The sequence below is a fragment of the Felis catus genome, chromosome B4, assembly GCF_018350175.1.
Source record: "Felis catus isolate Fca126 chromosome B4, F.catus_Fca126_mat1.0, whole genome shotgun sequence".
Lineage (NCBI taxonomy): Eukaryota > Metazoa > Chordata > Mammalia > Carnivora > Felidae > Felis > Felis catus.
In genome coordinates this window covers 60593266-60608265 of record NC_058374.1, presented here as the reverse complement: position 1 = coordinate 60608265, position 15000 = coordinate 60593266, and the positions used below count along the sequence as shown (strand labels likewise).

The following is a 15000-nucleotide window of genomic DNA, read 5'->3' as shown; positions in this document are numbered from 1 at the left end:
TTTTTATATAATTAACTTTTTTCTTTATGAATTATAGATTTTTTGTGATGTTTAGAAAGGAGTTCCTAAACTAAGATTATAAAAATCCATACCTGTGTTCTTGATACACTTCTTATAGTTTTTATTTTTTTAAGTTTATTTCTTTATTTTGAGGGGGGGAAGGGGTAGAGAGAGAGGAGGGAAAGAGAGAATCCCAAGCAGGCTCCAACAGCAGAGCTCTGACATGGGGCTGGAACCCACGAACCACGAGATCATGACCTGAGCTGAAATTGGCCTGCTTAACCGACTGAGCCACCCAGGTGCCCCATATAATACTTAACCTTTTTTTGTTGCTACTATGAAAATGATCTTCTCTTCCATTATGTTATTGAACTGGTTATTGTTTGAATATAGGAAACTTACTGATTTTTGACTACTGGTTTTATAAGTATAATAATTTCACTTGTGAAGATATTTGCAGCAATAAAACATTACCTTTGTAAGTCCAGGACTTCATTTACAAGATCTGTTCCAATACTACCAGGGCCAAGTACTATTCCAGTAGACATTCCAGGTACATTAATATAAGATGGTTTTGAGGATTCTAAATAATAACAAAAGGGAAAATCCAATTGAAGACTTCTAAAAAGTTATGTATAACTTTGGTTAATATTTTTATCTCAATTCAAATACATTTCCCATTTTCCTTTTTAAAAGAAACAGACTAGCTACATCCTAAAATATTAGAAATGCTTGCATTACAAACATAACTCATGATGGCTTAAGACGTGTATGAAGAATGATAGGAGTCAAATGTGTAGAACATCATTGAGGGTATAATCGTGACCTGTAACCCTTGAGCACACAGTTCCTTCCCATTTTAATCTCCACACTGAAGCCAGAGTAATACTGCTTTATTTTTAATATTCCTTCATATTTCTGTTTTTATTTATACAAGTAATAGAATAAAATATTCCTGTGGTGAAAAACCAAGATAAGCAAAAACTCCCCATTAATACTTTTCATTAATTTGCTCAACAGATATGTATTGAGTGCCACAAACTACAAGGAACTATGCTAGCCACTAGATAGATAATGGATAAAATACCATTCCTACTCTCGAAGAACTCGGTCTAGGGGCAGACCAGATGAACAAACAACTAATTGCAATACAGTGTAAGAGTATAATGGAAGGGTAATCAAAGAATTGTAGAAATTCTAAAGAGGAAAACTTTAGCCCTACAAGTCTTTGCAATATTACCTTGAAATCTTTCCCTCTCCAAGACAGAAAAAGATGGTAACAATAACAACACTCCTAGTAATAAATCCCCATCATTTAAAACCAAGCTTACCTTCTGATAATTGAGAGCTGCAAGGAAGTAACGATGCTTCTCTAACCTCACTATGTCCCCTAGAATGAAGAAACACCATAGGTGATTTTTTTTTTTTTAGGTGAAGGAAATTGTTAAATAAGCAGAGCTTTAATGTAGTGGCTTTATCAGTTCTTGACCTTTTTGTTTTATATATACTTATTGTTAATGTCACCACTAGAGATCAAAGTATTTATGTGCTAAGTACCAGGACATTTGCTAAATGTCTTATTACCCTATAAGGTACATTTTCTCAGTCACAAACTCTCGGTTTGTATACTAATGATAAGAAGGCAAGGATTATTGGAATGATAAACAGGGGATAGTGCTGGAATGCCAAGCTTTGGGGGCCTTTTAAAAACCTAAATATAGTAGATCAGGAAACAGAATTGGGTTAATGTTACAGCAATTACAATGAAAAACTTACAGAAAAATAATCATAGTTAAAATGGGCTATGCTATCCTATTAAGCAAAGCAGGGAAAGTTGTTCTTCCTTTAAGTTAGCTGACACAGACATAGCCAGGGTTTGGCAAGCAGTGCTTAGGCTGGATTTGTGCTTATCCCTCGGCCAAATATTCCTACACAATCACATGTAGTACCTCAGGCTTAGAAGATGTCTATAAAAATGATCCGTGGGACAAAACAATTTCTTACGATGATATATAGTTTAAAGCTACAACCACATCATTTATTGGAAGGTCATGACAAGGCCATGAAAGGTAGGAAGAAAGTACTTAAATGCATTTATTATCACATTTTACACCAAGCAAAAAGAAATGTATTCCAAAAGGGAAAACTTTCAGCCTAATTCTGAGAAGTAACGCCAGTCAACAGTGAATGAATTACAAAAAGTACGTACTGAAGTTATAAAGCCAGATGATCATGCAACTTTAATGGTTTAGCAAGACAAGAAAAGACATGACACTTATTTTAAATCAACATAAAGGTCTTAACAACATAAAAGTTACTTACAAAACTAAATTGTTGACAGACACAATATATTCCAGTTCTTTGGTCCAAGGATTTGTGAAACTAAACCACTGGCTTTTTAAAGTTACAAAAGAGCCATCTTTCTTTCTGAACTTGTATGAATCTGTAAAGATTTTCTCTTTACTCTGTAGAACTTAACAAGAAAGGATAATAATCAGCATAACGGTCTACTACATAAATCAATCCCTTGAGGGTTAATTCAAGTTTCAGATTTCACAGGAATGAAAAATGAGTTGAAGCTGTAATTAAAAAGTACCAAAAAATTACCCTACTCAATGCCTACCTGCTTTGTGCTTGTAAGTCAAATTACTATGGTCATCCTGATGAAAATATTCGTAACAAGAAGTTCCCAAAAGTTCCTGAGGCAGGTATCCTAAAATTGCTGTTGCCCTGGTTTTAAAATCAAAAATAAACTTCAGATTGGTAAATTCATTCCCTTCCAGAGTACTGTAGGTCCACATACAGTCACAATAGTGGGAAAGTGACAGGGGATGAGTAAGCCATATGCATCACCAGGCCCCCCCTTTGGCTGCCCTAGACCCAGGCTAGAATGGACATCCCCCCCAGCCCAGGGTAGACTCTTTTTACCATTCACCAATAAAATTGTGGCCACAGACCATGCTCAGTTTCTGCACCACTGGCTCAGAAATATTCCAAGTTTATTTTTTGACTTGAACAAAATTATGCACATATCCACATTCTTTTTTCATTTAAACTTATTTCCTGTTCTGAAGCCTTAAGTATCCCATTGAATGCTAACCATTATGGCAATAAATAAATGTTCACCTTTGGTCCACATAGACAAACTTCCCATTCATTGCAAACCGGGTTATAAATTCAGTTGGTTTCACTTTAATCTCTCCACTGTTCTGTGGTACAATATATGGATGTAACCTTCCAATGGCAACAAGGCAGGTAAAATTACTACTGTCTTTCTTACTGTCCTTTTCTTCTTCCATTCCAACAATATTTGGAGGCCAGCTTCTCAAGTAACCAGTGCAATGGATAGTACAGAATTTTCTATGATCTAATTCAAAAGTTAAAAAAAAAAAAGAACATTTGTGTTATTATGAATAAACTCTTAAATTTCTTTGACATTTATAATAGTTATAATTGTGCTATAAAGTATTCTTGATGCTAAAATATGAAAGGGGAAAGGTATTACATTGAAAAGAAATCATCAATCACATTTAATAACCTTATTCGTAATGGGTTATTTTTCTCATCAACTAAATTATACATACTACAATAAAAAGTTAAAAGATTAATTTAGGTCTAAATAGGCCTGTAGCTAAGTATATTTCCAAGTCAGTTTTTAAAAAAAATTTTTTAATGTTTATTTCTGAGACAGAGAGAGAGCATGAGTGGGGGTGGGGCAGAGAGAGAGGGAGACACAGAATCCGAAACAGGCTCCAGGCTCTGAGCTGTCAGCACAGAGCCCAACGTCGGGCTTGAACTCACAAACCGTAAGATCATGACCTGAGCTGAAGTCGGTCACTCAACTGACTGAGCCAACCAGGCGCCCCTCCAAGTCAGTTTTTTAAATAACAGCAATTCACATCTGTTACAAAAACTTAAACTTCAAGCTCCCTTGCTCTTAACCACAAAGGTACTATTTTCAGCTTACTAACTTTTTGGTATAATTCATATTCAAAAATTTATACAAGACAGCATACATTCTTAAATTTCTTACGTTAGCACTTATACTGATTAATAGATATCTATGGTTATAATAGATTATTAAAAAAACATTTGGAGAAATTCATAAAAGGTATAAAAATAAAATTTGATTTGATTTCACTTTTCAGAAAATTCTCAATTAACTCATAGGAAAAGGCTTAACAGCCCCAATCAAAATAACAAAGAATTGGAGCTGTCAGCACAGAGCCTGACATTGGGCTCGAACCCATGAACCACGAGATCATGACCTGAGCCCAAAGTTGGACGCCTAACCAACTGAGCCAGCCAGGTGACCCTTAAATATTTATTTTTGAGAGACAGAGTGAGCACGTGCATTTGTGCAGGGGAGGGGCAGAGAAAGAGAGGATGACAGATATTCTGAAGCAGCCTCTAAGCTGTCAGCACAGAGCCTGACGCAGGGCTCAAACTCATGGAACCATGAGATCATGAACTAAGCTGAAGCCGGAGGCTTAACCAACTGAGCTACCCAGGTGCCCTTCAAATATCAGGAAATTCTTAAAACAATGAGATACAACACAGGCATAAAAGATAAGCAGTATACAGATTATGGCAACTCACACACAAAAAACCAACTTACAGGTTAAAAGGGATGGGAGGGGAAAGCCTGGTAAAAATTATTTAAAACAGTTGTTTGTGATAAGAGTTAGAAAAGACCAGAACACTCATTGTTTTAAATCAGCACTATTTGGTAAGACTGTTATTGCAACAAATCTTAAAAAAGAATTTTTTTTTAACAGAAGATGATGTGGGCTCTCTTGTAAGACAGCACCTAACAGTAAGAGCAAAGACTTGAAGAACACTTCTTGTGCCATGCTGTTTTAAGTGCTTTAGATGTAAAATTAATTTTAATAGCCCAGTGAGGTGTTCCTATATTAGCACCACTGTCTCAGGAAACTGAGTTAATGCCAAAGTCACAGCAGAAAAGGGTGGAGCTGTGAGTGCTCTGTCTTAGAAGGTGTTCAAACATGAGTTGTCTGGGTGATGGAGGGGGAGGAATACAAAAAGGTGTTTCAGTCAGAGGCAACAGCCAGTGTAAACCCAGAGCAGAGAGTGTCAGATGTGGGTGAAGGCATGGTCTGTGATGGGGTGTGGCTTGACAATAAAGCAGGAACAGATAGATTTAGCTCTTGTAAACCATGTATAGGACATTGTACTCATCACCTATCAGACATCACCTCCTCCATCGTCCACAGATGCCTTAAATTATAAATTGTCTCTTCTATTCTCAATCCAGATATTTCCTTTAATTTTTTTTTGTTTCAGGTGTACAACACAGTGATTCCACAAGTTTAAACATTATGCTATACTCAAAAGTAGCTACCATCTGTCACCATACAATGCTCTTACAATATCATTGACTGTGTTCCTTATACTGTGCCTTTTATTCCCATGACTTATTTGTTCCATGACTGGAAGCCTGTATTTTCCACTCCCTTTCATTCATTTTGTCTGATAACCTCAACCCAACTTAAAAATGGGCAAAGGACCTAAATAGACCTTTTTCCAAAGAAGACCTAAAGATGGCCAACAGACACATGAAAAGATGCTCAGCATCACTAATCATCAGGGAAATGCAAATCCAAAGCACAATGAGATGCCACCTCACATCTGTCAGAATAGCTAGAATCAAAAACATAAGAAATAACAAGTGTTGGTGAGGATGTGGAGAAAAAGGAACCTTCATACACTGTTGGTGGGAATGCAAATTGGTACAGCCACTGTAGAAAACAGTATGTTTTTCAAAACCTTAAAAACAGAAGCACCATATGATCTAGTTAATTTCACTGCTTACCCAATGGAAAAAAAAATACTTATTTGAAAGGATATATGTGCCCCATGTTCACCGCAGCATTATTTACAATAGCCAAGATATGGAAGCAACCTAAGTGTCCATCAATAGATGAATGGATAAGGAAGATGTGAAATACACACACACACACACACACACACACACACACACACACACACAATGGAATATTATGCAGCCAAACCACATCTTTATCACTTACTCCCTATTCTGCTTATTGGCACCATAATCAACCCAAGTAGTTAAATGACAAACCTGGGAATCCTACCAAGTTCTTTCTTTATAACATCCAAGATACCATAAAGGAATTATGGTAAGTGGTAAAAACAAGGTTTTTATTAATAGTAAAACTAGATAGCAGTCAAAAGTAAAAAAGCTTATATACACTGAGTCTGGCATTTCTGATGACACTAGTTTGCAAATTTACAAATGATACCGACTAAAAATATTCTATTCAACTAAAAATGTAGGTTTAAAAAAGTGTCACATTCATATGGAATTTCATCACACAGGACCTCGCATTTTGCTTTGATTCTTCTCTGACAACAGGGTTGCCAACCAAATTTCCAACTTAATCTGTCTCACAATCCTCACTGTGAATATTTATTCACTGACACATTTTTAGTTGGGATTATGTAATTCCGTCCACTGTAATCCATTCAATCAATTATCTAAGGTGTTCTTTTAATCCCATAAAAAAACTCTTATTTCAAGAATTCTTTAGATTTTTACCTAAATATTGGGGTCATCGGCCCCAATCCTCATCAAACTATTTACATCAGCTCCAAAGGGTAGATTTAAGTATAGCCTACTCCATGATTTTTAAAGAGGGAGGAAATTTTATATTAACCCAAACACTGTCTTCGTTTACAGGACATCTTTTCAAAATCCTTTGTGAAAATTTTCTTCAGATTGAGGGCTAGGTCTCTCAGCTTGACATCTTGCTGTCTTGGGTTAAATTCTCACAGAAGCAGAGCCTGAGACAAGGATTCTGGTACAAGAAGCATATTTGAGAGGTGATCCCAGGAACACTGGTAGGGAAGTAGGATGAGACAGGGAAGAGGAGGAAGCTAATAAAGGACATGTTCTCTAGCAAGTTGCCACTTTGGAAAACCAAATGGGCAGGGGGTATTTGGGAAATAAAAATGTAGAACAAGAGCCTCAGAACTAAGTAATCTGAAGGAGAAGAGAGCTAGGAAGTTTATCCATTAGGTCCCTTTAGGCATTGGATGAGGGATGCTCACAGGCAGCATTCATTCCCTAGCACTTGAGGTCTGCCCTTAACTAGTATAGGCAGAACTGTCTCTAAATAAGGGAGAAGGTCTAGTAGAGTCTAACAGAGGTTTGACACTGGAAACAAGGTGCCATGCCCTTGAAGTGGTAGGTGCTAAGAGGACAGGTCATGGTGTACTGACAGCATCTGCCACACTTGCACAAGGAGCCAATGGGATTCTGGGTGTACTCCTGCATGGTTATCTTATTAGGTTCAAGAAACACCCAAGATATTTGGAAGTAGCCATCCGTTCTGCATCAGCCCTTGACTTCACGAGCAGAGACACATGAATATTCTTATCTTACAAGCTTTTTCAAAGTATGAATCTGTAACATTTATGTTAGAATCAGGCAGAAATAATGTTTTTAATGTCAATCTGGCTTATTTTTTAAAAAGTTTTTATTATGGAAAATCTCAAACACACAAAATCAGAACATTACAATGAAACCTCACTAGAGTGTGTCAGAGCCAATCATGAGAAATGGCTGTTCCATAAATCTTAAGTTCAGTTTCAAAAATTAGCATAAAAAGGCTAGTTCCTAGCGACTCTTTTAAATTAAATTTAAGTATAACTAGGGGCACCTGTGTGGCTCAGTTGGTTAAGCTTCTGACTCTTGATTTCGGTTCAGGTCATGATCTCATGGTTCATGGGGCTGCATCAGGCTCTGTACTAATAGCAAGAAGCCTGCTTGGGATTCTCTCCCCACCCCCACCCCCACCCCTCCCCTGCTTGTGCTCTCTCTCTCTCAAAATAAATAAATAAACATTTTTTAAACTTTTAAGTGTAACTAAAACATGGAGGCAAGAGATCAGTGTTTGCCAGGGGTGGTGGCAGGGGGTAAGAGGAGATGAATAGGGCAGAACACAGTGGATTTCAGTGCAGTGAGACTACTCTGTATATATTTTCATAAACCATTTTTTAATGTTTATTTATTTTGAGGGAAAGAGAGAATGAGCAGGGGAGGGGTAGAGAGAGAAGAAGAATCTTAAGCAGGCTCCACGCTGTCAGTGCAGAGCCTGGCATGGGGCTCAAACTCACAAACCTGAGATCATGACCTGAGCCTAAATCAAGAGTCAGATGCTTAACCAACTGAGCCACCCAAGTGTCCCTACTCCGTGTGATGTTATAATGACGGATACATGTCATTATATATTCGTCTAAACCCACAGAATATGCAATACCAAGAGTGAACCCCGGGGTAACTGTGGACTTTGGGTGATTATGATGATGATGTGTCAGTGTAGGTTAATGCTTGGTAACAAATGTACTATTTTGGTGGGAAAGGTTGGTAATGGGGGAGGTGTGTGCATGTGTGGGGGTAGGACTACAAGGAAAATCTCTGTCCCTCCTTTTTTTTTTTAATATGAAATTTATTGTCAAATTGGTTTCCATACAACACCCAATGCTCATCCCAACAAGTGCCCTCCTCAATGCCCATCACCCACTTTCCCCTCCCTCCTACCCCCACCAACCCTCAGTTTATTCTCAGTTTTTAAGAGTCTCTTATGCTTTGACTCTCTCCCTAACTTTTTTTTTCCTTCCCCTCCCCCAAGGTCTTCTGTTAAGTTTCTCAGGATCCACATAAGAGTGAAAACATATGGTATCTGTCTTCCTCTGCATGGCTTATTTCATTGGATCCCTCCAGTTCCATCCACATTGCTACAAAAGGCCATATTTCATTCTTTCTCATTGCCACGTAGTACTCCATTGTGTATATAAACCACAATTTCTTTACCCATTCATCAGTTGGTGGGCATTTAGGCTCTTTCCATGATTTGGCTATTGTTGAGAGTGCTGCTATAAATATTGGGGTACAAGTGCCCCTATGCATCAGTACTCCTGTATCCCTTGGGTAAATTCCTAGTAGTGCTATTGCTGGGCCATAGGGCAGGTCTATTTTTAATTTTCTGAGGAACCTCCACACTGTTTTCCAGAGCAGCTGCACCAGTTTGCATTCCCACCAACAGTGCAGGAGGGTTCCCGTTTCTCCACATCCTCTCCAGCATCTATAGTCTCCTGATCTGTTCATTTTAGCCACTCTGACTGGCGTGAGGTGATATCTGAGTGTGGTTTTGATTTGTATTTCCCTGATGAGGAGTGACGGTGAGCATCTTTTCATGTGCCTGTTGGCCATCCGGATGTCTTCCTTAGAGAAGTATCTATTCATGTTTTCTGCCCATTTGTTTATTTGTTTATTTGGATTATTTGTTTTTCGGGTGTGGAGTTAGGTGAGCTCTTTATAGATTTTGGATACTAGCCCTTTGTCCAATATGTCATTTGCAAATATCTTTTCCCATTCCATTGGTTGCCTTTTAGTTTTGTTGGTTGTTTCCTTTGCTGTGCAGAAGCTTTTTATCTTTGTGAGGTCCCAATAGTTCATTTTTGCTTTTAATTCCCTTACCTTTGGGGACGTGTCAAGTAAGAAATTGCTGCAGCTGAGGTCGGAGAGGTTTTTCCCTGCTTTCTCCTCTAGGGTTTTGATGGTTTCCTGTCTCACATTCAGGTCCTTTATCCATTTTGAGTTTGTTTTTGTGAATGGTGTAAGAAAGTAGTCTAGTTTCATCCTTCTGCATGTCCAGTTCTCCCAGCACCATTTGTTAAAGAGACTTTTTCCCATTGGATATGATTTCCTGCTTTGTCAAAGATTAGTTGGCCATACTTGGTCTCTATTCTATTCCATTGGCCTGTGTCTATTTTTGTGCCAATACCATGCTGTCTTGATGATTACAGCTTTGTAGTAGAGGCTAAAGTCCGGGATTGTGATACCTCCTGCTTTGGTCTTCTTCAATATTACTTTGGCTATTCGAGGTCTTTTGTGGTTCCATACAAATTTTAGGATTGCTTGTTCTAGCTTTGCGAAGAATGCTGGTGCCATTTTGACTGGGATTGCATTGATTGTGTAGATTGCTTTGGGTAGTATTGACATTTTAACAATATTTATTCTTCCAATCCATGAGCATGGAATGTTTTTCCCTTTTTTTGCATCTTCTATTTCCTTCATAAGCTTTGTATAGTTTTCAGCATACAGCTCTTGTACATCTTTGGTTAGATTTATTCCTAGGTATTTTAGGATTCAGGTGAAATTGTGAATGGGATCAGTTTCTTTGTCTTTCTGTTGCTTCATTATTAGTGTGTAAGAATGCAACTGATTTCTGTACATTAATTTTGTATCCTGCGACTTTGCTGAATTCATGTATCAGTTCTAGCAGACTTCTGTCCCTCCTTTTCAATTTCACTGTAAACCTAAAACTGCTCTAAAAATAGTCTTGATAATTTAAAAGCTTAAATGTAAGTGATGTGTCATGGTAAACACGAAGAAAAAATGAGCTTTCCTCATTAATAGGAAGTGATCTTAAAACACAATCTCATGGGCTAATTATTACTGGAAAGAACATTTAGAAGCAACTATAAAATATAAAAATATATTTTTTAATATTTTTATAAAATAAAATTGTATTTTTATTCGATTTTGTGTGTTTGTAAAATATAATTATTTCATTTGATACTCTCCTTGGCTAAGGTAGAATACAAAATAATCTCATGTGTGGGAACCCACCCACACATGTGGCCAATCAAGGTTCAATTTTGCAGTTACCTTATCCTGACCCAGTTATCTGTCTACATGTCTGTCTACATTCAGTTGTCCTCAAACTAGGCACTGCAAGGAAAGACCATACAATTGTTAACACATGGCCTTACTATTCCTTAGGCCAAATTAGCCGTATGCCTTTGGCACAGAGTTCTGGAATATTAAGTGAATATTTGGTTCAAGTGCTTGAGCAGATTAAAAAGTCTCTTTTGAAAAGATATTTGATTCTGACTGCAGGCATCCGTGTGTGGGCAGGAATACATTCCCACAACAAAAGCCAACCCCTTGCTGTGTGTCTGCTGCACACATCTAGAATGCATCTCTTTCATTAGTAACCTTTTGGCATCTAGGAAGCTGCTTTCGTAGGTAGCATGGCATGGTGGGAAGAATACAGATTTTATTTTTTATTTATTTTTTTTTTTAATTTTTTTTTCAACGTTTTTTATTTATTTTTGGGACAGAGAGAGACAAAGCACGAACGGGGAAGGGGCAGAGAGAGAGGGAGACACAGAATCGGAAACAGGCTCCAGGCTCTGAGCCATCAGCCCAGAGCCCAACGCGGGGCTCAAACTCACGGACCGCGAGATCGTGACCTGGCTGAAGTCGGACGCTTAACCGACTGCGCCACCCAGGCGCCCCAAGAATACAGATTTTAAAGCCATGTTCATGATTCTGCCACTTTCTATGTGACTTTAGACAAATTACATAGCCTTTGAAGGCTTCAGTTTCCTCATGTGCAAGATGAAGACGGTTTGCACAGGATTATTATTCAGATTAAATTAGGCATTTACTCAAAGTGGCATAGAGTTTTTTTTTTTAATTTAAAAAAAATTTTTAATGTTTTATTTATTTTTGAGACAGGGAGGGACAGAGCATGAACAGGGGAGGGTCAGAGAGAGGGAGACACAGAATCTGAAACAGGCTCCAGGCTCTGAGCTGTCAGCACAGAGCCCGACGAGGGGCTCGAACTCACGGACTGAGAGATAATGACCTGAGCCGAAGTTGGCCGCTTAACCGACTGAGCCATCCAGGCGCCCCATCAAAGTGGCATAGAGATTTTAAATAATTACTGATTTTCTTGCTGAAGAGGAGAATTTTATTTTGTCCTCCTTCTTTCGGAGCCACAAATAATGTCTTCCATTTATCAAGCATCTACTAGGAGCCAAGTGCAGCATCAGCCACATGTAATCCTAACCACTGTGAGGTGGTATTATTCTTATGCCCACTGGATCAGTCTGAGAGGGCTGTGATAACAAAATACATAGACTGGGTAGCTTAAACAACAGAAATTTATTTTCTCACAGTTCTGGAGGCTAGAAGTCCAATACAAAAATATTGGCAGGTTTGGCTCCCTGAGGCCTCTCTCTCTGGCTTGTAGATGGCTCACTTTTCTCACTGTCTCCATAGGGCCCCTTCTCTGGGTGGGTGCATCCCTGGTGTCTCTGCCCCTTCTTATGTGGAAACTGGCCAAACTGGATTAGGGGTCCACTCCATAACCTCATTTGACCTTAATTACCTCTTTAAAATCTCTCTCTCTAAACATATTCTTCAAATATTGAGGAATTTGCTTCCAGTTGCACAGGTGTTAAACAGCCCCTACTGAATTCAGACTTCAGGCCCCTTCTGCTCTGTCCGAAAGCCTGTCTACCAACATGGTTGTTGCCAGGCAGAGCCACTTCCTTTGACTCATCACAAAATTCAAATGTGAATTAGTTCTAATTTAGCAATTGAAATAGATATAGTTTTCCAGGAAGATTTTCCAAATTTATTTAAAAAGAAAAAAAAATCTTCCCTGTCTTTTCTATACGTTTCTAACTTATAATAAAATAATTCCATTTAGAAATCATGTAGGAAGATTAAAGTTTGATTATGACATTCTTTAAAAACGCTGCTTGGATTTTTTTTTTTTTAACCTATGGCTATATGTAGGTCTTTTTGCTTAAGATTTAGTATTTTCTTTTTTTTTTCAATATATGAAATTTATTGTCAGATTGGTTTCCATACAACACCAAGTGCTCATCCCAAAAGGTGCCCTCCTCACTACCCATCACCCACACTTCCCTCCCTCCCACCCCCCATCAACCCTCAGTTTGCTCTCAGTTTTTAAGAGTCTATTATGCTTTGGCTCTCTCCCACTCTAACCTCTTTTTTTTAAATTTTCCTTCCCCTCCCCCATGGGTTTCTGTTAAGTTTCTCAGGATCCACATAAGAGTGAAAACATATGGTATCTGTCTTTCTCTGTATGGCTTATTTCACTTAGCATCACACTCTCCAGTTCCATCCACGTTGCTACAAAGGGCCATATTTCATCCTTTCTCATTGCCACGTAGTACTCCATTGTGTATATAAACCACAATTTCTAGGGCGCCTGGGTGGCGCAGTCGGTTAAGCGTCCGACTTCAGCCCGGTCACGATCTCGCGGTCCGTTGAGTTCGAGCCCCGCGTCGGGCTCTGGGCTGATGGCTCGGAGCCGGGAGCCTGTTTCCGATTCTGTGTCTCCCCCTCTCTCTGCCCCTCCCCCGTTCATGCTCTGTCTCTCTCTGTCCCAAAAATAAATAAACGTTGAAAAAAAAAATTAAACCACAATTTCTTTATCCATTCATCAGTTGATGGACATTTAGGCTCTTTCCATAATTTGGCTATTGTTGAGAGTGCTGCTATGAACATTGGGGTACAAGTGCCCCTATGCACCAGAACTCCTGTATCCCTTGGGTAAATTCCTAGCAGTGCTACTGCTGGGTCATAGGGTAGGTCTATTTTTAATTTTCTGAGGAACCTCCACACTGTTTTCCAGAGCGGCTGCACCAATTTGCATTCCCACCAACAGTGCAAGAGGGTTCCCGTTTCTCCACATCCTCTCCAGCATCTATAGTCTCCTGATTTGTTCATTTTGGCCACTCTGACTGGCGTGAGGTGATATCTGAGTGTGGTTTTGATTTGTATTTCCCTGACGAGCAACGTTGAGCATCTTTTCATGTGCCTGTTGGCCATCTGGATGTCTTCTTTAGAGAAGTGTCTATTCATGTTTTCTGCACATTTCTTCACTGGGTTATTTGTTTTTCGGGTGTGGAGTTTGGTGAGCTCTTTATAGATTTTGGATACTAGCCTTTGTCCGATATGTCATTTGCAAATATCTTTTCCCATTCCATTGGTTGCCTTTTAGTTTTGTTGGTTGTTTCCTTTTCTGTACAGAAGCTTTTTATCTTCATAAGATCCAAGTAATTCATTTTTGTTTTTAATTCCCTTGCCTTTGGGGATGTGTCGAGTAAGAAATTGCTACGGCTGAGGTCAGAAAGGTCTTTTCTTGCTTTCTCCTCCAGGGTTTTGATGGTTTCCTGTTTCACATTCAGGTCCTTTATCCATTTTGAGTTTATTTTTGTGAATGGTGTGAGAAAGTGGTCTAGTTTCAGCCTTCTGCATGTTGCTGTCCAGTTCTCCCAGCACCATTTGTTAAAGAGACTTCTTTCCATTGGATGTTCTTTCCTGCTTTGTCAAAGATGAGTTGGCCATACGTTTGTGGGTCTAGTTCTGGGGTTTCTATTCTATTCCATTGGTCTATGTGTCTGTTTTTGTGCCAAATCCATGCTGTCTTGATGATTACAGCTTTGTAGTAGAGGCTAAAGTCTGGGATTGTGATGCCTCCTGCTTTGGTCTTCTTCTTCAAAATTCCTTTGGCTATTCGGGGCCTTTTGTGGTTCCATATGAATTTTAGGATTGCTTGTTCCAGTTTCGAGAAGAATGCTGGTGCAATTTCGATTGGGATTGTACTGAATGTGTAGATAGCTTTGGGTAGTATTGACATTTTGACAATATTTATTCTTCTAATCCATGAGCAGGGAATGTCTTTCCATTTCTTTATATCTTCTTCAATTACCTTCATAAGCTTTCTATAGTTTTCAGCATACAGATCTTTTACATCTTTGGTTAGATTTATTCCTAGCTATTTTACGCTTCTTGGTGCAATTGTGAATGGGATCAGTTTCTTTGTCTTTCTGTTGCTTCATTGTTAGTGTATAAGAATGCAACTGATTTCTGTACATTGATTTTGTATCCTGCGACTTTGCTAAATTCATGTATCAGTTCTAGCAGACTTTTGGTGGAGTCTATCGGATTTTCCATGTACAGTATCATGTCATCTGCAAAAAGTGAAAGCTTGACTTCATCTTTGCCAATTTTGATGCCTTTGATTTCCTTTTGTTGTCTGATTGCTGATGCTAGAACTTCCAGCACTATGTTAAACAACAGCGGTGAGAGTGGGCATCCCTGTCGTGTTCCTGATCTCAGGGAAA

At 38.7% G+C, this 15000-nt stretch overlaps 1 protein-coding gene across 13 annotated transcripts in view; it reads right to left on the bottom strand.

Moving 5' to 3' along the window:
• ARNTL2 (aryl hydrocarbon receptor nuclear translocator like 2) overlaps positions 1-15000 on the bottom strand; it is a 129051-nt gene that overhangs the window by 14339 nt on the left and 99712 nt on the right. For all 13 annotated transcript variants that reach the window (XM_023256877.2, XM_023256875.2, XM_023256881.2 and 10 more), the window contains 5 exons: positions 3127-3367; positions 2624-2730; positions 2323-2473; positions 1332-1390; positions 475-583 (listed from right to left, as the gene is read on the bottom strand). In XM_023256877.2, coding sequence (XP_023112645.2) covers positions 475-583; positions 1332-1390; positions 2323-2473; positions 2624-2730; positions 3127-3367 — 667 coding nt within the window. The remainder of the gene's footprint in view (positions 1-474; positions 584-1331; positions 1391-2322; positions 2474-2623; positions 2731-3126; positions 3368-15000) is intronic.